Source organism: Juglans regia, chromosome 2, assembly GCF_001411555.2.
Source record: "Juglans regia cultivar Chandler chromosome 2, Walnut 2.0, whole genome shotgun sequence".
NCBI lineage: Eukaryota > Viridiplantae > Streptophyta > Magnoliopsida > Fagales > Juglandaceae > Juglans > Juglans regia.
This window is the reverse complement of record NC_049902.1, coordinates 36,955,332-36,979,251: the sequence shown is the minus strand read 5'-3', so window position 1 is coordinate 36,979,251 and position 23,920 is coordinate 36,955,332. Positions and strand designations below refer to the sequence as shown.

Here is a 23,920-nt window from a genome sequence, read left to right as displayed (position 1 = left end):
ATCTCAAATGTATATAGATGGTAAAATTTTATATAAAAAAAAATTTTATATTTATAATATAATAATTTTAAAAAATACTTTTAAATTTGTTATAGTTCTTATTATATTTAAAAAGAAGAATAAATTTATTGTAGTTTATAATTTAGATAAAAATAATTTAATTAATTTAATATAAAATAAATATAGATAATATTTGTTAAATTTAAAAATAAAAAAGACATTTGGCTAATAAAATGCGAATGCTCTAAAACCCAAAGGCCCAAGCTCAGTCAAATTTGCCTTCCCTTCTTCTGTTCTGTCCGAAAAGAAAACACTCGAGCGAGTTCTCTGTTGTCTCCAACAACCAACATGTTGCTGGCAACTCTCAATCTCACTACAACCCCGCTGTAGGGTTTCTCGTAATCCATGATGCCCCAACTTCCGCCTCCTTTCTCTCTCACCCTATTAAATTCTCTTTAAAACATTTCCATAACATTTTTTTTTTTTCTGTTTTGTGAGTGCTTTTGTTTTACTATTTTATGGTTCGGCAGCTATAAAGAACTTGAAATATGCTCATTTAACTCTATTATTCCAATATACCCATTAGTTTTTTTGGTTCTGAATTTTTGGTTTCATGGCGCTGGAATCTTCTATTTTCAATGCGACAAGTTTCATTTCCGGCACGAAATCGTCGTTTTTGCTGTCTTACTTTGATCGGCACATGAGATTTCCGGTAAAGATCTTGGAGAAAAATAATCGGTTCCCATGTCGGTTATCTTTGAATTGCATTGGTCCGTGTGGTTTTAGGAGCTGTTTTAGTGCTAGATATCAGGAAAACGACTTGTTTTTACGCAGAGGTGGTTTGGAATTTTTGGGTGAAGATAGTGAGAGTTTGTGTGGTAAAGGTGTGAATTTAGACTTTTTTACAGAGTTGGTGAAGCGCCGGATTGTTTTGGTGGCAATGGTTTGTGCGGGTTTAGCGTTTGGGTGTAGGAGAGTGTTTGCAATGGAAGGTGCGGTCAATGCTGGTTATGGCTTTACTGGGAAAAGCATTTTGTTGTTGAGGAATGCGTGGCCGAAGACGTCAGAGGTTCTTCGGGTTTTCAAAGAGCAGGGTCTGGTTTTGGCAGCGCTTTTGGGTCTATCGGCGTTTTTCTCAATGGCGGAGACTTCAATTACTACGCTTTGGCCTTGGAAGGTACTTGGTCTAATCCTTAGTACTGAGTGATTCTTTGTGTTATAAATGCTAATAATTATTGTCGCAACTAAGGCATTACCGCATGTCTTAGAATTAACTTTATAAGCATCCCTGTATAAGCATCCCCGAGAGGAGTCTCACAAATCAAAGCCGATTCCGTCCTGCATTATGTGGTGCTTATGGCGGTGCTTATGGCAAGAGCGGAATGAGCGGACTTTCGAAAATAATGAGCGGTCACTAGAGGAACTTCGCACTCATTTTTTTCTACTTTATTTCTATGGGTCATAGCTTTAGATTTTAATGGCCTGACTTTTCATGACTTTCTAGTTTCTAATATTGTGATCTAGATAGGTCTTATCTCTTGTATATAATGTTGTGTATTTGGGCTTTGCCTATTCTTTATTAATAACATTATCATTTACTTATTAAAAAAAAAAAGTCTAGTTAGGTTTTGTAAACTCTAGTTAGGTTTTTCCTGTATACTTCCTTTATACTTGGATTTTGCCTACATTTATGAATAAAATACTTTGATTACTGATATAAAAAAAAAAAAAAAAAAAACTTTATAAGCATCCTGTCAAGTTTATGCAATTTTTGTATTACCCTCTTATGAAGTTCACTAACATAGTCTTAATAAGCAAGGAAAAACGTAAATGTATTGTCAATTTATCGTGTATTAAGATCCTTGCATGTAAATCCAAGATTTGGACAATAAAGCACACCATAGACATATCTGGAGCATCTTCCAGATTGCTACAATCTGTGGATTTCCATGAAGGCCTCTCCAATTTGCTTGAAAATTGACCACCCTTCTTAGCATCACCCTGGTTGGTAGAATATATTGTGAGATCTGCATGTTGACTTAAGATTTATTTTACATTTAGGCTATACAACTTTGTAGCTTAAAAGTGCTTATTTCATTTGGTAAGGAACTCAACTTCACACATGAGAGTTGACCTAGTTAAAAGTTGACTTCTTTTATGCATATGAAATACAAAATTCTCTGATTTTGAAGCTACCTAATCTTTTAGAAAGTGAATACCAAGTTAAAAGTTTATTCTCGTATCCTCAAACCACGTGGCAGATATTGTTTTTCTAAAAAATAATTCTGGTTACTTATATGTGCATGTAGCTTGATGTTCTCTTTTCATTTTTAGATCCTTTTATCATTGGAATGGCAGCATACTTATGTTTTTCCAGTTTTGGTTTTCATAATGATTTGTTTACTCTTTTTAGCTTGGTGTATCAATTGTATACTTCTAGTGTACTCAGATAGCGTTGTTTTGCTTGTCAATAAAATTGTCTTATTTATACTTAACAAAAAAAAGATTGTCTCATTTATTGAAAATAATATAGCTTATTATAATTTTCATCAATCTGTATTAGGTGCGTGAGTTGGCTGAAAAGGAGCCTGAAAATGGAGTCTTCAGAAAGCTTCACAGTGATGTCACACGGTTCCTAACTACTATACTAATTGGCACAACGTACTGACCTTTTCATGGTTCTCAGTGTTAAGAATTCAATTTTCTTGGTTTGAATTGAACAGTTTTTTGTCATTTGGATTCTATATATGTAATCAGTGTTGTCAATATTGGAGCAACTGCCTTAGTCACAGAAGCCGCAACAGCAATATTTGGTGAAGCTGGTGTTAGTGCAGCAACTGGAGTAATGACTGTATGTCCCAATATCTCGTTGTTTGATCGATAGGAGATATGTAGTGTTTGAAAATATGATTTAAATTATCAAATTCGCATTTTCCTATCCGTTTAATATTTCGAGACTGCTAGTGATTTAGCATGTAGTATGAAGGTTGAGTGTTTAATTATAATAATAACTTGAAGACCTAAACTTGGAGCATATAATTAGTGCTGAAGACCACGTCATTCAATATCTCATATAAATCCAAGCCCACTAGGTTGTTAAGTTCGTCTTTGTTTTTGTTTTTTTAATATCATCAATACCTGTTATTTGATAGACTTGCTAACTTAACAATGGTAGAAGCATTTGGAGAATTGGGAACTAAATTTTGGAGAGAGAGAGAGAGCACCTAAGAATTTAGTTGGTATTCTGTTATAATTACTGATTAAATGCTATCATTTTTTATAGAAAAAATGCTATCATTACCTATACAAAATGATAGCATTTTTTTTCTTGGATTTTGTCCTCTAATCTTTTTCTTTTTCTAGTTTTTTCTTGTATGTTTCTCATAGATTGGATATTGAAGTCTGTCCCTTCCTTTATGATTCTAGGTAGCCATTTTGCTCCTCACGGAAATCACTCCGAAAAGTATAGCTGTTCATAATGCTACAGAGGTTGCTAGGTTTGTGGTAAGTTTGGGATTTAAAAAAAGAAAAAAATAAATATAATTCATATATAAATATGTAATTAAAGATGCCCATAATTTGTTTTTGCTGTTCTGTTATTTGGCTCAGCAGGAGCCACCAGTTGTACATCTGTTATATGTAACAATATTTTATTTGCAATGCTTCTAGGTCAGACCAGTGGCATGGCTTTCATTGGTATTATATCCTGTGGGAAGAGTTGTCACATATTTATCTATGGGGATGCTAAAAATCCTTGGTTTAAAAGGAAGAAGGTGCGCTTTCTTAACCACATCTTGATCTCTTAGCAACTTCCCTTTCATAGTGTACTTTTACCTTGTACATCATTTTTCAAAACATTTATTCAGTTTTCTACTTATTTTTCATATAAAATATATATTTTTTCATTTCAATGAGGTTGAACAAGTTTACAAAAATTAAAAGAACATCATAAATATCAAACGAGGAGTACTTGTGTTTTGCTGGTGTGGCTTGATGATCTTATTTTATTTTTGTAAATAGTTGTTATTTTTCTATAGAATCTGTTTATGTTGGTGGTAATTTGCATCGTGATTTATTCAAGGTACTGTGTATTAAGGAGCACAAAAGAATTCAGAATCAGAATGTGGATGGTGGTGATCTAGGGGAGGTTGAATGTATATTTCTCATCTAAAGAATTAGTGGTGGTGTTTATAAGTTGGTACAGTAGGACTACGTTTTGAGAGCTCAATGTTTAATGACACAAAGTTTTACATCTTTTTTTTTTTTTTCATTATATTCATTATATTTCCAAGTAAAATCAATGTAAACAGGTAAAACGAATCCTTATCACTATGTGTCCTTAGCAACAAGAAACTTAGTTACGTCTTAATTATGAAAAAGGTTAATCTCTTGGGTAACCCTTACCCTTCCCCCTCCTAAAAAAAAGTAGGTTGAAACAGACAATGGGGATTAAGCCTAGAGGAAATTGTGTATTTGTTGCGAGTAGGTTTTATTGAAATGCTTTGCTTTTTTCAACTTTTATTATATCAGCAAACCATATGTAACTGAAGAGGAGTTGAAATTGATGTTGCGAGGAGCAGAGTTGAGTGGGGCAATCGAGGAGGAAGAACAGGTAATAGAGTAGGGTAAGGTTGAGTGTATTGCGCTTGTGTTATCCTTTTTTCTATATTATAATGCTTTACTTTATTCCAATGGTCAATTTTAATAGATTTCAATGGCTTAAATCTCCATGACTTGTATCTTTAGACAATCATGACTAGGTGTTGCTCTTGTATATGTCCCATGTACTTGGTCTATGCCTATTTCAATCAACAAAATTTGTTTACCGACCAAAAAATAAATGATTACGTGTTGCAATTTCTAAATGAGAGTGAAGAAATTGACCAACACAATGCATCCACCACCAAGTCTTTGATTCTTACCTCATGATTTGTGTAGATAAATGAGAATCTATCTCGAAGTTATTTAGGGACACAATTTGGTTGGTTTCCATGGCCCAAAGTTCCAAAAGAAGTGTACAAGCCAAGAAAAGCTAAGCCACATTTTAATTGTAAAAAAGACAAAAAAGCTAAGCCATGTTTGAGCTTATACTCCAAAAGGATTAGTCAAAGTTATAATTTGAGCCTATTGAAATCATCTTAAAGGGAAAGAACTATTTCCTCGTAGGTAAGGTGGGATCCCCATTCACTACCACATTTTTATACTCAATCCAGGTATTACAATCTTCCCCTCTTACATCCTCTCAGGGTATTTCATTATAGGTGTCAAGGCTCAAGTTTCACACTTCTAGCTTGGATTAACTTTGATTCCATTTGCTGCGACCCAAGAAAAGTCCAAACTACATATGGGTCTATACTAAAAAAAAACAGTCAAGGTTATTCGAGGTTATAATTGGAATCCCTTGGACTCATAATAAATCATTTTCTCTCTTAGGCAATGTGGGTTCCCCATTCACAGCCTCCTATACTCGATTTGGAATTTTTTTTTTTTTTTTTTTATAAGTAGGCAGTATAAGCGAGTCATTTTGGTCTACTCGTCAAGTAAAGCCTCTGACAATGCTGGAAGTGCACATGCTATGTCATACTCATCAGAAAAAAAGAGAGAAGAAATTAATGTGCCTTTAGTTCTATATCACACCTCTTCACTATACTCCAGTAATCCCTTTCAACTTTTGTAGCTTTGTTCCTTTGTTTTCTGGTTAATATACTCTTATTCTAAATTCCTTTCCAGGATATGATTGAAAATGTATTGGAGATTAAAGATACTCATGTTAGAGAGGTGATGACACCTCTTGTAGATGTAGTTGCAATTGATGACAATGCGACACTTTTAGATTTTAATAACTTGTGGGTGACTCATCAATATTCAAGGTAGATTGACAACTCTCGTGTTTTTTTTTTTTCAATCTGCAATATGCAATATGCTAACAATAGTTCTGTTTCTAGGGTACCTGTTTTTGAGCAGCGTATTGATAATATAGTGGGTATTGCATATGCTATGGATCTGCTGGATTATGTTAAGAAGGTTGGCCAGTTCTACTCGTGTTTCTTCTGCTATGAGTTTCAACTGCTTTCTGTATTGATTTATGCCACAATCTCTTAGTGTGCATAATTAAAATATGTTTGGTTTTGAAGGGTGAGCAGCTAGAAACTACTACTGTCGGACAGATGGCTCAGAAACCTGCATACTTTGTGCCTGGTAGTCATTATATTTTACTTCAGTTTGTGGTTGTAGTAATTTGCATGGTAGATCTGTACCCTTTATGCATAGTAGAGCAAGAGAATAAAAGACACGGATGGAGTCCTCAGGTAAAACATATTATCTGACTCCCAAGATTAAGCAATACAAACTTGAAAAGGGGGATGTTTATCTATCTTAAGTACTTTTAGGTGTTTCCCCACTCTTGCAGATTTTCTGTATAATAGGATGAACTTTCATGATTTTCTTGTATCACTAGACTAGCATGCATAAGTGATGCTCTTGTATTCTCGTGTGGGCTCTTGCCCATTCTTATGATCAATAAAATTTTGTTTGCCAATAAAAAAAGGGATGGTGCCCCCGCGCCCAGATTTTATTTTATAAGTGAATATCACTCCATTATGCCTTCAAAATTAAAATTTTAAGAAAGAAACACAACTTAGAGTCAGCTAGAACTTGCAGTCAACTGCCAAAGCAATGCCATACTCTTTAATGAAGGCTCTGTAGCAGCAACCAAATAGTTGCCATATCGCTTAAATCTTCTTTCCCTTGAATGTTTATAGTTTATATGGAAGTTTCGATATAAGTTTCTTGACCCTGTTTGTGGCTTAAACTGCAGATTCAATGTTAGTCTGGAATCTCCTTAGGGAGTTTCGCATCAGGAAGGTTCACATGGCTGTTGTGCTTAACGAATATGGTGGAACTGTGGGAGTATGTACACATTCTGATCTCTGAATCCAACAAATTGTTATTGAATCTTGCTATTTGACATTGAACACCAAGGAACTAAATGATAAATAAGTTGCAAGTGGAGACTGAGATGCTAGGATCTAAAACCAATATGAAATTCCTGCCATGAAACACCAAAACATATTATTGTCATATAGACATTGATTCCTGTCTCTGGTCACCATATAGATTTCTAAGTTCATAAATGAGCAAGCCACAGTGAAGTCACCCATACATTCCTCTACCCTTTCCACCACCCTTTCATCAAACATAATTAGGACTCCCCCGGATGCGCCTTTAGATGGCAAGTACAACCACCCTATATGTTGCCCTCTCCATAAACTTCGGACTAGTTTTCTTGTAATAACTTCCAACTTAGTCTCCTGTAAGCAAATAATGTCCCCCTTCCATTGGTGAAGTAAGTTTCTAACTTGGAGCCGTTTATTATGTTCATGCAGCCCTTTTACATTCCATGATATTATTTTTGGCTTCATAAAGCAACCATCTTGCCCCTCCTCCCCTTGACATGCTCCCGGTTAGAGCTCTTCTCTCCACCATCATCATTCATTGCCCATGTATGCCTCTTGAGTTTTCTTTCCCTTTTTTTAGCCGAATTAAGGGATGGATCAGCTTTGGGTTGTGCATTCCTGGCCTCTATGGCTGTAAGTAACGCCATAAATTCAGCTTCGAAATCCTCACATGTAATCCCTACACAGTGCTTAATCTTCATAGCTTTCTAGATTACCCATTCTGACACAATGGGATGAAAGGAGTTTAGAGGAATAGGCTCTTCCTTAGATGACCTGCCCCTCCCATTATCCTCCCTCCCTTCAATCACCTTTGTTGTCAGTGATTGCATAATCCCGCCCTTGTTAGACTCAAATAAAACCAGTGTTCCTTCCATTTTGACCTCCCCCATTTCTCCCACTGATTTCGCACTTTCAGTAAGAGCAGACAGTTGTTTCTTGACTGAAAAATTTCTTCCCAGCGTCGGAACAGTAGACAGCACGGAACTGCGGTTGGCTGCCGGCACAGAAGACTTTGATGGCGGTATTTGTGGCCTCTAGCAGTGTTCCAGGCCTCCCAGCAACTCTGCCACCCCCTCATCTACGAAACGCTGAAGCATTTCGGTCTCTAATGCCTGGAAGAGTATATGGCAGACGAAAGCTCATTTAAAAGCAGCTTTTTTCATATAGACAACATCATTGGACAAGATCCTTACCATAGATAATCTTAGGAAACACCGAGTAATGGTGTTGGACTGGTGTTGTATGTGTAAGAAGAATGGTAAATCAGTAGATCATTTGCTTTTACATTGCGAGGTTGCCAGAACCATGTGGGATATTTTTTCATGAGAATTGGATTGTCATGGGTCATGTCTCTTGGATTGGTGGATTTCCTTGCAAGCTGGAGAGGCCTTCACGGTAACTCACAAGTGGCAGCCATGTGGAGAATAGTTCCTATATGTATGTGTTGGTGCATCTGGTAGGAGAGAAATGCTAGAAGCTTCAAAGATTGCGAGAGAACAATGGATGAGCTAAAAGTTTTCTTTTTTAAATCATTGTTCTTATGGGCGGGGGCCATTGTTTGAAATGGACTAAATGTCCATGGTTTTCTCCTTTCGATTGTAAACTCTAACTAGGGGCTTCTCATGTATACTCTTTGTGTACTTGGACTTTTCCTATTTCTATGAATAAAACTTGATTACCGATATATTAAAAAAAAAACCGTATAGATTTCAATTTTTTTCTTCAGTGCTTCTCTTGCATGCTTCCAATGTACTTGTTTGCACCACCTTTTGATGATTTGATAATGTATGCTTAACAAATAAAAAAGGAGGTGTTCCAACTTCCAAGATTGAAAAAAATACAGATGAGTTTCCCACTAACTGATATGTCACTAACTGATATGTGATCATAAAATTTGACTTACCTCTTAGTTTGTTTAAAGCTTGCATGATCAATTGTGGAACAATGCCACAACACAATGCACTTCTAACCTGTATTAATTTGTTTTTGTTTATGATGCATACAGATTGTTACCCTGGAAGATGTGGTTGAGGAGATTGTTGGTGAAATCTTCGATGAAAATGATTCAAAGGTAAAGCTCACTATGCTTGTCAGCAATTTTTTATATAATTCGACGCTTTTTCTCAATGAGTGTATATTGTATTCTCTTCTGTGATGATTATTTGCAATTACAAAGCGTTGGATTCATACAACACAAAAATCTAGATGGAAGAGTATTGGAAGAGTTCAAAATTTTAGCATTTAATACATTCCATAAAATATTAGAATCGGTGTCGGTAGAAGCGCACTTAAGAGTAAAGCGCCAAAGCCATAATTCTTTACTTTCTCCAACATTGATCAGTATTAATGCATTTGGCTCACTTGTATCTTAGCCAATTGGCTCTTGTTCATGAATAAGAAGACATTCCCTTTCTTTTTCTTTTGTGGAGGTTGTGAGATATGGGCACTCTTGAGAAACGATATTTTAGCATTCCACATTTGATTATTTTGTAGTATATTTGGTGGCTTTATCAGGCTGTGGCATTGTTGTATCAAGGGGCAGTAATGGGTCAAGTAGTGCCTGGTAATTGGTAGCATTATAAACTGATGCTTCCCAGCTGCTGCACAGTAGCTTTAGTTTTACTTATAAAGAATGATTCTTATCAGCCATGTCCAATATTGCACATTCTAAATTGGTTTTTTGGCCATGAATTTATGTCTATAAAATCTGACATCTGCATGTAAATGGTTTTTCCATTATTATTGAAATTTGGATTTCAGAAGGCATTATTGGTCGGATGTAAGTATCCCTAACCCCTAGGGTTGGCTTAAGTGGTAGGGCCTTGGTCTTAGGGGTATGCTCCACCTAGGTCTAAGGTTTGAACCTGAATGCAAACAATTTCTGAAGGTCACATCCTATTGGTGAAAAGCCGATGCCAATGAGGTCATTGGCATGTATTTTTCCCATATTATCATTACTTTATTTGCAATATCTTATCAAAAAATTATTGGTTTGCAATGTACCAGGAAGAGATTCAGAAGAAAACGGGCTACATTGTAATGCGAGCAGAGGGAATATTTGATGTGGATGCAAACACTTCTATTGATCAACTTTCTGAAGATCTAAATATCAAGATGCTGGAGGTATATTGCATACTTGTGTATTTTACTAATTATTCTGATATCTATTCCAGCCATTTATTTGTTATTTCCGACCAGTATATGTGATATATTGCCGATGTATTTTTTTAATAATGTGGAACCTCACCAAAGCAGGGCCTTTGGACTCGCCCCTGAGGAGTAAACCCTGAATACATGACCCGACCTGTCATAACCATGTATCAAGTAACTTAAGGGAACTCCTAGTGCAGAATCGAACTGGGGTGTCTAAGTCTACTGCTTATCCTTAGCCCGCCATTTGATCACCAGGCTGTACCCTAACGGGTATATTTTGCCAATGTTTTTAAGTCGTTAGGTTTAAACAATTTAGTAATAGATCATTTTTTCAAAGCTGTACAGAATCATATAAATATTTCATCATGGGTGGAAATAGACTTTTTCTTTACAAGTAAGAAAGACAATTTTATTAAATCGAATAAAATAGGTGATGCCCATGTACACAAGAAGTATACAAAAAGAGAACACCTAAATACATTCTAAGAAGCGGAAAACGACAACAAAAAATCATGAGCAGAAGCTCTGTTAATCACTAAAACGGAAAACCAAAGCAATAGAGTGCACAAAAATAATCAGAAGTTCCTCCAAAGTACGCTCCTTATCATTGTAACGCCACTCGTTCATTTTCATCCAAATACACCTCATAAGACACAAATGAACCATCTTCCAAGCTGCATCCACTCGAGAGCAACCATATAGCCCATTCCAACATGCAAGAAGATCAACCACTCTCAAAGGCATCGGCCAAGCCAACCCGATTCTACAAAAAAACTCCAGCAAAAGTAAATGATCTACCAATTCCCCATGCTTTTTACACATGAAACACCAATCCATAACAATAAGACTGCGCTTCCTCAAATTATTAGTCGTCAAAATTTTTCCAAGAGAAGCAGTCCATATATATATATATAAAACTTTGGAAGGCACGTGAGACCTCCAAATACGTTTCTAAGGAAAAGGAGGACCATGCTGAACAATAAACACCTTTTAATACAAACATGCCATAAAATTTTTACTCCCCTTGGACTTCCACAACATCCTATCTCCATCATTACCACCAAGTCTCAAAGAGTATAAAAAACTGAAAAAAACTGAAACCTCATCAATTTCCCAATCCTGAACAGCTCTAGTGAAACAGACATCCCACAGACAATATCCATTAGAACGGACTAGCAAATCAGAAACAGATGCATGCTGATCTGAAACCAAACGAAAAATAGCTGGAAACACCCTATTGAGGGCACGATCACCACACCAAATATCAAACCAAAAACGGATCCTAGAACCCTTTCTAACAGCATAACTAACATGATTAACAAAACTCTCCGAACCCTTTTCTAATGAACTTCCAAAGACTCGCACCATAAGCCCCCCTTACCTCATTAGAGCACCAACCCCCCAAGCACTACCATATTTCCAATCAATAGCCTCCTCCGAAGCGACTACCCTTCCGATTGATATCTCCATAATCATTTTCCCAACAAAGCTTTATTGAAAATCTTCAAATTACGAACCCATAAACCTCCATTCGATATAGGAGAACAAACTTTATTCTAACTAACAAGATGAAATGTAGTTTTCTCTCCCATTCCACCCCACAAGAAAGAATGAAATATCAATAAAATATCTTCTTACTTATCATTAAAAGAAAAGAAAGAACAAAAGAACTTCTCAATCACCCATTTATGTGATGAGTTCCTGACACTTCCTATTTTCATTTTTAATAATGAAAAACTTCCTATTTTCTTGCCAATCTTACTTATGGAAAAGATCATTTTGAAGTCACAAAATGCTTTTGTTAAGGGGAGAATGTCTCAATTCGGTTCTCATTGCAAACAGATGTCTGGATAGTAGAATCAAATCTAGTGTTCCTAGTATTCTTTGTAAACTGGATATGAAGAAGGCTTACAATCATGTAAATTGGGACTTTTTGGTGTATATTCTTGGTAGGTATGACTGATAAAAAAAAATATATTCTTGGTAGGTATGGTTTTGGGGTTTTGTAATGATTTTCCCCAACACCTCACTTAGACGGTTCGCCAGCACTTTGGAAATTATTTTATAAACCCCATTCACTAAGCTTATGGGCCCGAAACTCCTTAACCTCCATGGCCCTTACCTTCTTTGGTATTAATGCAAGAGAAGTGGTGTTAAGAACCCTGAGGGATAGCTCAGCTGGTCCGGTGCCTTGGGTTTGCTCCCCAATGGTCACTATTTCGAGTCCCCTTAGGACCACTAAAGACTTACCTGGTCATTAACTTCAGGGCCCCATGGGATTAGTCGAGGCGTGCGCAAACTGGCCTGGACACCCATGGTTATCCAAAAAAAAGTGGTGTTAGGCTTTTCTCGAATTTTCCCATCAAGAATAGCTCCTGAAACACCCACATAAGATCTTCTTCTATCACTTCCCAACAAGTTTGAAAGAAACCCATAGAGAAACCATCAGGCCCTGGTGCCTTGTCTTTAACCATTTTCCTCACTACATCATAAACCTCCGCCTCCTCAAAAGCCCTCTCCATCCAAGATACATCATTCACCTCAATGGCGTCAAAGGGCTCGGTTAGGAGCTGCTCAAAGAAACCTACTACATGATTGTGGATAACCTGCTCTTCCTTGTAAAAGGGAGACAGATTCTTGATGCGGTCCTTATTGCCAATGAATGTCTGGATAGTAGGTTGAAGGCTGGCACAACTGGGATCATTTGTAAGCTAAACATGGAGAAGGCGTATGATCACGTTAACTGGGATTCCTTCTCTACCTTCTTGGGAGGTGTAGCTTTGGCTAGAGGTGTGTTGTTTGTTATTGTAATGGAGGCACTTAGTAGGATGACTTCGGCATTGGCTAATAATGGTTTCGTGGATGATTTTTCAATCGGAACCCCGAAGAGGGGAACCATTAACATATCTCATTTGTTATTTGCAGATGATACACTTATCTTTTGTGAGGATCAAAATTAGATTCGAGCACTGAAGACCTTGCTCCTTTGTTTTGAAGCATTATCCAGTTTGAAAGTGAACTTCGAAAAATCAAAGATAGTGCCCATTGGAGGTGTTCTCAATCTATGACAGTTGACCAACACGTTGGAGTGTAAGATAGCTTCACTTCCCATGACTTACCTAGGCCTTCAGTTGGGGGCTCCTTCGAGAGCGTCTTCTATATGGGACATAGTGGTTGAGAAAGTAGAGCAGAGACTGGTGGGATGGAAAATTATGTATTTGTCAAAATGTGGTAGGATTACATTGATAAAAAGTACTTTATCTAACTTACCAACATATTTTTTATCCCTGTTTCCTATACCTACAAGTGTAGCGATTCGAATTGAGAAACTCAACGTGATTTCTTGTAGAGTGGAGTGGGAGAGAAGTTCAAGTTTCACCTAGTCAAGTGGGAGACGATATGCCGCCCCATTTCTAAAGGTGGTTTGGGCATCAGAAGTATGAGGACCTTTAGTCGGGCGTTACTTGGCAAGTGGTTGTGAAGATATCATAAGGAACCAGAAGCCTTGTGAAAATTGGTGATTGAGAGCAAATATGGAGATTTATTGTTGGAGGAGGGTGCACTAAAGAAGTAAGGGGGCATATGGAGTGGGTTTGTGGAAATACATTCGAAGATGATGGGAGGTCTTGAGTAGACACACTAGAGTTCTTTTGGGTGAGGGCTCAAGGATTAAATTCTGGAAAGATATTTGGTGCGATAATAGTACTCTACAAGAGATATTCCCTTCACTATTCAATATTGCTAGTGCTAAAGATGTATCAGTGGCTGAAGTTATGGAGATATATGGGGGGCAGATCCATTGGAACATCACCTTTAGTAGGGAGGCACAAGATTGGGAAATGAGCAGCTTTGCAGATTTTTACAGCCTTTTGTACTTTATATTACCAAGCACTTGGCAGGAAGACTTAATGTGGTGGATACCCGATTGTAAAGGGGTATTCTCGGTTCACTCTTTTTACCCGGCTCTCACACAAGAACCCCAAACTCAGTTTCTGTGGAGAAGGTTTTGGAGACATAAGGCGCCTCCCAAAGCAGAGTTTTTTGTGTGGACAACTTCGTTGGAGAAGATTCTCACAATCGACAACTTGATGAAACGAAGGGTAATCATTGTAGATTGGTGTTGCATGTGTAGAGTAGGGGGAGAGTTTGTAAACCATCTCCTACTACATTGTGAGATCGCTCAGGTATCATAGAATGAGGTGTTTAGTAGATTAGACTTGTCTTGGACTATGCCAGAGACAATGGTGGCATTGCTGGCCAGCTGGACAAATCTAAGAGGCATGCAACAAATTAAAGATGTATGGAAGATGATCCATGTATGCATTATGTGGTGTTTATGGCAGGAACGTAATGACAGGACATTTGAAGACAATGAGAGATCTCAGGAGGAGCTGAAAGTTTTTTTCTTTAGAACACTTTGTACTTGGGCCATTGCTGTTGATTTCAATGGCATGGACCTGCATGATTTTCTTGTCTATAATGTACCTACGTAGCTTAAGGCATGCTTTTGTTTTTACTGTTCTAGAACTATGTATATGGTTTTGCCTATTCTTTGATCAATAAAATTTGTTTACTTATAAAAAAAAAAGTATGGTTTTGGGGAGAGGTGGTGCAACTGGATGAACCATTGTATCACTACTGTTAGATTTTCGGTTTGGGTTAATGGCACCCCTGTGGGTTTCTATAATAGTTCCCCTGGTTTGAGACAAAGGGATCATTTATCTCAATTTCTCTTTGTTTTGGTAATGGATGTGCTAAGCAAAATGTTGTAGGCAGTGGTGGATGGGCGTTTTATGTTTGGTTTTTCAGTGGGTGGTTCTTTGCTTGGGTGAGTAAAAGTCTCACATCTTCTCTTCGTTGATAATATTTTAATTCTTTGTGAGCTGTATCCTAATCAGATTCGTTCATTGCATGCCCTTTTGCTTTGCTTTGAAACTGTTTAAAGCCTTAAGGTGAATTTGGCAAAGTCTGAAATGGTATCGGTTGGTTTGGTACATAATATTGGGGACTTGGCTGATATCTTGGGTTGTAAGGTGTCATCTTTGCCAATGAAGTATCTTGTCTTCCATTGGAGGGCCCCTCATAAATCCAAGGCAATGTGGGACAGTGTTATTGAAAAGATAGAGAGTAGATTGGCTGGTTGGAAAATGATGTATTTGTCTAAAAGGAGAAGATTCACTTTAATTAAGAGCACTTTATCCAATCTCCTTACATATTTTCTGTCTTTATTCCCTCTGCCTGCAGGTGTGGCTAATTGAATGGAAAAGATCTTTCGTGTGTTGTTGTGGGGAGGCTTGGGAGATGAGAAAAAGTTGCATTTGATTAAATGGGACATGATTTGTACCCACTTTATCTCGTGGAGGTTTGGGGGGTAAAAAAGCTGAGAATTTTTAGTAAGGCACTACTTGGGAAATGGTTGTGACGGTATCACCAAGAAAGGGATGCTCTATGGAGGATTGTCATTGATGCTAAATTTGGGAGCATTTGGGGAGGTTGGATCTCAAATGAAGTGAGAGGAGTGTATGGTGTGGGAGTATGTAAATTTATTCAGAATGGATGGGAGGACTGCATTAGCAATTTCATATTTGTGGTGGGTAGGGGATCCAGAATCAGATTTTGGCATGATGTTTGGTGTGGAGATGTTGCTTTGAAGGATGCTTTCCCTTCTCTTTTTAGGATTGCATTGGATAAGGATGCTTCTGTAGCAAACTACATGGACAATTCAAAGGGCTTTGTGCAGTGGAATATGAGGTTCATTAGAGCTGTTCAGGATTGGGAGGTGGGGAACATATCTGATTTTTACAGCACCTTGTATGCATTGAACATGGAGTGTAGTGGGGAAGGATAAAAGGCTTTGGATTCATCCCGGGAATAAGAACTTCTCGTTTAGATCTTTGTACAAGGTTATGTCAACTCAATCATCTATTGTTTTTCCTTGGAAGGGCATTTGGAAAAGTAAAGTGCCTCTCAAGGTTGCTTTTTTCAGTTGGTTGGCCTCTCATGGGAAAATCTTGACTATTGATAAGTTGAGGAAGCGTGATATATTTATTATGGATTGGTGCTTTATGTGTAAAAGGAATGATGAATTGGTGGATCATCTTCTTCTCCATTGTGATATGGTGAAGGTTTTATGGTATGAGATTTTTGTTAGGCTTGATATTGCATGGGTGATGCCTAGGAGGGTGGTGGATCTTTTGGCTTGTTGGAGTGGAATATAGGGCAATCGTCAAATAGCAGTTGTTTGGAAGATGGTGCCATTATATCTTATGTGGTGCATATGTAATGAGAGAAATGGATGTGACGTTGCTTTGAAAATAGAGAACATTCGTTTGGGAGGGATTAGAGATTTATTTTTCCATACGTTGTTACTTTGGGTCTCGGCTATTGTATTGGAAGGGGTTAGTTTTAATGATTTTTATGCTGCTTTTTCTAGCTCAGGGATTGTAATTAGGTGTTTTTCTCTTGTATACTACACGTGTGCTTGGACTATGCCTAATTATGTGGATTAATAAATTTCTTACTTATAAAAAAAAAATGTTGAACAACCTTCCTATATGCTTTATAAACCGCATTTTCTTCCATTTCTTATTTATGTACTTAATATATCTTACATCAATACAAGAAACATTTTGTTATCTTAGATCATACTCATAGTATTCATGTATTTCCAATACGCTTTGAACTCCCATTCAGCTCACTTGCACCTGTGGTGACACAGGGTTACCAATATGAGACAGTGTCAGGTTTTATATGTGAGGCATTTGGATATATTCCACGAACGGGTGAGAGAATAAAAGTGGTCCTTGCGAAGGCAAATCAAGAAGAGAATGATGAGTCCAAATCTGACAACCGGGATCAGAAGGAAAAGCATCAAATTTTTAAGCTTGAGGTACAGTTTGGGTTCTTTTGTGTTTTTTCTTCTTTGGAGAACTTGTTACATTGAACATCTTCAAGATTAAGTAGGAGAATATACTTTTCTAATTTGTGAGAGTTTGCCTAATAGACTGAGTTGGCCCTGTCCCATCGTATCTCTTCTTTCCATGAAGGATCATATGCTGTGAGTTCCAATGTCCCCTTGTTTGAGTCTCTGGGTAGAATTAAGAATTTTCCGAATTGCAAACCAAAGCCAATGTAATGCTTCAGGCTGGGAAAAAGTCATGACAGGCAGTGTATCTGTCATGATTTTTTCCCAGTTGATTTTGGGTTGCAAACGAGAATTAAACTGTGGTTATTCTAAAGTCAGATTGATTGGGCATTCCTTTCAGTTAAAAGGATAAGAATAAGTTTACCTATTGAAGATAAAAGGATAAGACTAAGTTGGATCTACCTGGAACTAGAGGCATTGAATCTTAAATTAAATGCAGACATTATTAAATATTGCTGAATGATGATGAAAGTCGTTTTCATTTTAAAAGGAGAAGGAAAGCAGCAGAAGAAATTTTGATGGACTTCATATATCTCTTGTAGCATTATTTTTGTTATTCTCAACCATTTGTAGATAGGGGCTGGATATGAAGAGGATGCCTCCTACCAACTTAAGCCAAGTTGTCAAGGTGGAAATATAAATCTTTTTGTTACTCTTCTTGACTGCATGAGAAAGAGAAGTTGGAATCTCAGAACAGCATTATAAGCAATACCTTTATGAGATTTAGGTTTTTGTATCTTGTGTGCATTCTCTTAGCAATGGAGCAGCATAGAAAAAAGTGAAGATAAGCCTTATCATAATCTGCTGCTTTTAACATAGTAATATTGTCGTATTGTTTTGGTGCAGATACTTGCAGGAAATGCCAGGAAGGTCAGTGCTGTTCGATTTGAACGAATAAACAATGGATACGAAATGCTGGAGAGTAAAGAGATGACTCGCTTGTTTCCCAAAATCATAAAGAGGAAATGGAGTGGTGATGAGGACTCTGATAGCACAGAATATGATGAGGACTCATTCCCAAGGAGACCGGAGGATGACCTCTCAAATGAACACGAAGAAGAACATGATAATCAAAGTAGACACTAGTTACATCGATGTTTATATGTCCCATTCTTATAGAACAATCGGGTAAAAGATCAGAGAACAAACTAACAAAAACTAGATTTTGTGATGAGCAAACATTTTGAGATTTTTTTTTTTTTAATACATGAGAGAAGAGGGATTCGATCCTTGGTTCTCTTAGTGAGAAACCAAGGAACATTTTGAGATTTTCACAGATGAAGAGATGTGTCAACATCTGAATCAAAATTATTGGTTTCATCCATGACTGAATTTGTCGAACCTAAATTTGCCAAAATTGGAGTCTCTGTAACCTGGAGATCAGTATGCTTGCTCTGAAAGTTCAGTTAGAAGCAGAGGGAGCTTTGGGGCAGTGAACTTGGTGAATTGATCAATTCGGAGTGGAAAAACAATCTTGTAGCATCGGAATAGGTTGCTGGATTAACCTTCCCGAAGTAGGGTGATGGATGAATGAATGACAGTGGGTGCCTTCTGATGTATCCTTGGATGTCTTTAGGAAGGTAGGACGTGGATATATCTTTCCCTCCAATTGATCTTGAAAGGTCGTTAATGAGGTGCAAAGTCCAAGAAAGGCAAAAGGTCTCCTTGGGGAGAAAATGGTAGGAACTAGGAAGGGAGGTCCAAAAGGGAGTGTGAAATGGCTTTTCTAGAGGTTTCCTTGGGCAATAAATAAACGGTTCATGCCCTGTCAGCTTGTTTTCAAGAGCTGCTTTGCTTTGGAGAAGATGTTACCCTCGTATGTTGGGATCTTGTTATTTTACATCAAAACATTCTCTTCACTTTGGTTGAGTGCAAAAATTTTAAAAAATAAAATAAAATAAAGGTGATGATGAGCAGACAGGACAAGAGGAGCCCTTGTTAGAAGAGGGAATAATCTTGGGGGGTGTTGATTTCATTCTGATTGTACCTTTTTTTTTTTTTTTTTTATAGAAATTAGAGGAAGACTACCCACCAAACTTCACTAGGCCGATACTCTCCCTTTGTTTCCCACTGAGTAATGGTATAAACCTAGCCTGCCTCTCTCTCTCTCTCTCTCTCTCTCTCTCTAAGCTTTCTGTTTGTCTTCTTTTAGTTGGGTGGAATTGGCATGAGAGCAAAGGGGCTTTATTTATTTGATACTTCGGTGCCTATTCTTGTAGGGCGCTTCTGTTTAGAGAAATGATTTGTACAAGTTTCAAATAGATAAACTCCATACAAGCTTTTGTAAAAAAGTGAACTCCACTTTAAAAAAGTGAAAAAAAAAAAGTTATTCTTTATTTGTGGGATCCATTATTTTACAAAAAATTTATATAAAATTTATCTATTTAAGACTTGTATCTAGCATTACTCTTCTGTTTAATACAATTTTTGTTATTTGGAACTATAAAGTGTAACTTTCGAGAAGTGGACGCATGCTGGCAACTGGGAAGCTATCTTTTAAGCCTATCTCTAGCAAACTAGTGTTGGTAAAGGAGCTTGTTCAGATTTCAACAAGGTATAATACCCTTGAAGGTGGCCAAATGACATATTTAAATCACTTTAAAACATATTTAAGTTCTTAAACAAGAGTTGACATTTATAGTTTAGGGAAAAAAAGTCAAAGCAATAGACCAGAATCTAGATTTGAAGATGAATCAGTTGATTCTGATTCTTTGAATATGCTGGAGTAAGCGACAATGTATCTATCTTAACGTTCCTACGAGGATCCTTTGATTCATTGTATTAGGTATCAAGGAAAATTGCTGACAAACAAAAAAGAAACATTGTCAGCTTATTAAATGATCTAGCTATATAGCTAGTCAATAATCTAAGAAGTAATGAACGTTTTTTTTTTTTTTTTTTAAAGATTAGGTTTATCGAAATTACCAACATATACAGAAAAATAAAGATCTAGCTATAGCTAAATCTCAAGATCATGTCAATACAAGCTAATTAACAAGTGACAAACAAAGATAAGTTATTTTGAAACTAAAAACAATATTAATACTAAATAAATAGAGGAAACGAATCTCTTCCATTAATATGATAGATCATCGGTCATGTGAGTACTAGGGAAGTTCATTCCCTGATCATCACATGAGAGCGCAACTAGATGGATTGGGATCATAAACCACTTTATAATATTCAGGTTGAGGATGATAACAAGGTGGTACTGTCCACCTTGCACATGGAGGTGGGTCTTTCTTCGCTTCTTCCTTTTTCTTCTCGGGGGTTTCCTTCACTTTTTCCACGGTTAATAAGCTAGCATAGCCAACCTTCTTCCTCAAGGATTTGGTCAAGCAAGCTGCATCAACTCCATCTCCAACCACCACCACTTGATCTGTCTTTTGCCCATCTAATGTCACTGACGTAACACCTATATATATATATGACATTAATGTAATTAAACCAAGAGCTAGAAAAAATAATCAGAATACGAATTAAGCAATTGGGAGATAAGATTTTAATGAACAATATTCAAGTATGTATGAGCTCTATGCATATATACCATCTGTTGCAGCAGCTAAGACCAAGGCTTTGGAACGGCATTTGTCACATGGTAGCACCTCAATCACAATCTTTTGCTGCACACCATTCGATCGAGCATATATATATATATATATAATTATGCATAGTACAAAAACTGACGGGTAAAATTATGACAGATCGTTCCGGTTGCTGTCAATGTATATATTCATGCAGAAAGAGACAAATAAAATGAAGGAGCTTTGTCGTAACATAAATAACCAGTACTGTAGACATCAAGAAAAGCATTGTTCTTTGATCTTCTAGAAAAAATACAAGAGTGACATAAATCGTTGTTTGGATTAGATGGCTTACCTTCATACTCGGAAATGTTCGACAAAAGCTGAGTTTTTCAAGAGGTGGGGTGGTACAAATGACTTGATTTTACAAGAAGATTGCAGATGAAGAACCTGATCAGACTTCATTTTATAGTCAGCAGTTATCAACCAACCCCCCCTCCCTTACACGTTACTGATCGGAGTAGCTAGCCTTGATTTGATTATGGAAATTGATTAATCAGGCTGGAGATCCACTTTTTCGGGGTTCAACTTATACTGCCGGCCTATAACAAGCATCCACGAAGTTGCGTTTGCTTGCTAATTTATCTTACGATCGAACTGTGACTTAATAATCTCACTGCAAGTCAACTATAAGGTAGTAAGTCAACTATAATCAATCATTTATAGAGTCCAAGAGTTTGAGCAGTGTATCACTGGTGATATCCGTACCGTCACGTGTTTGGACTTATTTAAGTGTTTGGATTTGAAGTGAGTTGAGTTGAGTTGAGTTGAGATGATAAAATATTGTTAGAATATTATTTTTAATATTATTATTATTTTGGGATTTGAAAAAATTGAATTATTTATTATATTTTGTATTAGGATTTGAAAAAGTTGTAATAATGAGTTGAGATGAGTTGAGAGGAATTAAGGAACCAAACGAAGCCTAGTGGCGGAAATGACCGAGCCCAGAGCTCTCACGAGTAAAAAGTCTTGTTTAGCTAATTGGTTGATCAGTTATTTGATCCAAGAACTTGGAGCTAGCATGAGGAAATAGGCTAATATCGGCCGGTCTGACCTTGGCAATTAGTGTGGCACAGCACAATTGATAGGCTGTAATCTGTCTTACAAGAGATGTAATCAGTGGTGTATCTATCTTGTCCATGAAACTATCTGTTCAAGATGTGTGTGTGTGTGTGTGTATATATATATATTTATAAAATGGTACAAAAACTTGCAAGGTCTGCCCCAATGCATTATTAAAGAATAAGCAAAGACAAAAATCAACGTTGAATAAATCATTTTGTATATGCTGTGGTACTGACTCTAGTGTGTATCTTTGAATTTGCGGTGTTCCTCCTCTTGATCACTGGATTGTCCTGCTTGACCCACAATTATAGCCGTCTATGCAGGGTTCCGGCCATCTTGTTCACACCATCATCTTCTTCCCAATTTAGTTTTTTTAATTGCTAATTGTATCATAATTGGTAACCTAGCTAGCTGAGAACTCAAAATCATGTAGATGAAGTTATATATTGGTGATCTGCAGGCCCCGTAGAAATTACAGTAGCCAGCAGCAGTAGTGCGTATTTCAAGCAACTCATTCCAATTTAGAGTCATTTCATTTATGGAGCAGCTGATCCAGAAAACAATCTATTTCATCATGCAGCATTCATGCTTAAAAAGTTGCACATCATGATGTAAACATCAAGTTCTTATATGCCTACATCCAAGGTTTTGAACCATCAAAGCAGCAAATATTATTACCCTCATGCAGTTCGAATGTGCAATGTGTTAGAGATATATATAATATAAATAATTAAAATAACATCTTCCCAATCTTTGAAATTCCAAAAAGTTGAGATTAAAGGAGCTAGGGTACCCTCTGAACAGTTTAAGATCACAAGATCAGGGTCCCAAGTTAGCTGCTTAAATGCTCATCCATCTGAATGATCTAACCATGTGTTCATGATCAGAAAGAAGCATGAATCCGAGTTAGTCTATTCTGCATAGTTTGGAAAGAAGAAGTATCATTCGCTTCGGATCTTCGATCTCACGACATTATGGATCTTCAGAGAATTTAATAAGAGCTTCGATCTGCAACATTATCACTGAGTTCCTCGAGAGTCAGCTTGCATGCAAGGACTAGCATCTTAATCACATGGTAGAGCTGGAAACTTTGTGGGTAGACTTGGGCTTTACGATCGATATGGAGAAAAGTTGAAAGGTTGGGCTAAGTCCATACTTTATGTATGATCGATCAGTCAGAAACAATGGTGTTGGAATCTTGGGCCTTGCCTAATCTTCAATTATTTAAATGCTGTTACCATTATAACTCGTTATAATTTCTATATATATTTGTATTGAATGGTGCTATATTTATTTATAGTTTTATTTATATTTTTATTTATAAGATTTATTTTATTAATTTTTTTTTTTAAATTCAAATTTTGATTTTTGAATTTCATGATTTTCAATCTATCAATAATTGACATATAAAGAATAATAAGTTTATTTTTAAGTTTTTCTTAAATACATTTAATATTTTTCATTTACATTTATATCTGTTCTTATATTTGTTTGATGACAAATATTAAAAATCGTGTCATCATTATTATCCTATGAGTAGTGTTAGACATCCGTATAATTTTATGCACAATATTATACGTATTAAGTGACAAATCTATTTTATCGGTGTTTTTTTTCTTAATTTGAATTTAAAATTTAAAATTTAAAATTTTCAGTAATTAACATATCAGCAAGTAGGTTAAATTATAAGTATATCTTATTTTATTTTGTTGACGCGATAAAGTTTCTTAATTAATACTATCAAATCAAATAACAGTTTCAGATTTTCCTCATCAACGTGACATAAAGTAGTTAACATCCGAAATAAACTAGATTTAAAGAGAAAAAAACATTGAATACGATTATACGATAATTTTAATCAACAATTTTCATTGGACGTGTGAAATATCCGAAGTGTCAAATACATGAACTCGACAGTTTAGGCGGCCCACGGTACCTACTCACCTCTTACCATCTCAATCGACGTGTAAATCTTCAACAAAATATAATAAAAATATGTTATATTTTTATTTATTTATTTTAGAGTTTTACTACACAACTTCTACCACACTCCATATTTCATATTTTTTTTAAAATTTTTAAAATTTTTTTAATATTTTTTAAAATTATTTCAAATTTTTTATTCATTATTCATATAATAAATATTTGATAAAAGAAAAAAATAATAAAAATTAAAAAAAATGTAGAGTATAAAATGTGAGGAAGTTGTGAAGATTTATTCTTTATTTTATATC

General features: G+C 36.3%; 2 protein-coding genes across 3 annotated transcripts; one reads left to right on the top strand and one right to left on the bottom strand.

Moving 5' to 3' along the window:
* The first annotated feature begins 273 nt into the window (after window positions 1-273).
* LOC108985123 (DUF21 domain-containing protein At1g55930, chloroplastic-like) lies at window positions 274-18,916 on the top strand. Of its 2 annotated transcripts, XM_035687228.1 has the most exons (14): window positions 274-1,177; window positions 2,564-2,661; window positions 2,758-2,851; window positions 3,427-3,504; window positions 3,670-3,773; window positions 4,531-4,612; window positions 5,731-5,870; window positions 5,946-6,024; window positions 6,135-6,198; window positions 6,818-6,909; window positions 8,962-9,027; window positions 9,963-10,079; window positions 16,828-16,998; window positions 17,881-18,916. In XM_035687228.1, the coding sequence occupies exons 1-14, from the start codon at window positions 614-616 to the stop codon at window positions 18,118-18,120; spliced, it is 1,989 nt and encodes a 662-aa protein (XP_035543121.1). In that variant the 5' UTR covers window positions 274-613; the 3' UTR covers window positions 18,121-18,916. The 2 variants fall into 2 exon arrangements, with proteins under 2 accessions (XP_035543121.1, XP_035543122.1); XM_035687229.1 differs by lacking the exons at window positions 16,828-16,998; window positions 17,881-18,916 and adding an exon at window positions 15,354-16,806.
* A 1,214-nt stretch (window positions 18,917-20,130) lies between these two features.
* LOC108983522 (heavy metal-associated isoprenylated plant protein 47-like) lies at window positions 20,131-20,976 on the bottom strand. The gene is made up of 3 exons (XM_018955179.2): window positions 20,914-20,976; window positions 20,582-20,657; window positions 20,131-20,449 (listed from the first exon to the last, which is right to left on the bottom strand). The coding sequence occupies exons 1-3, from the start codon at window positions 20,917-20,919 to the stop codon at window positions 20,166-20,168; spliced, it is 366 nt and encodes a 121-aa protein (XP_018810724.1). The 5' UTR covers window positions 20,920-20,976; the 3' UTR covers window positions 20,131-20,165.
* Window positions 20,977-23,920: the final 2,944 nt, after the last annotated feature.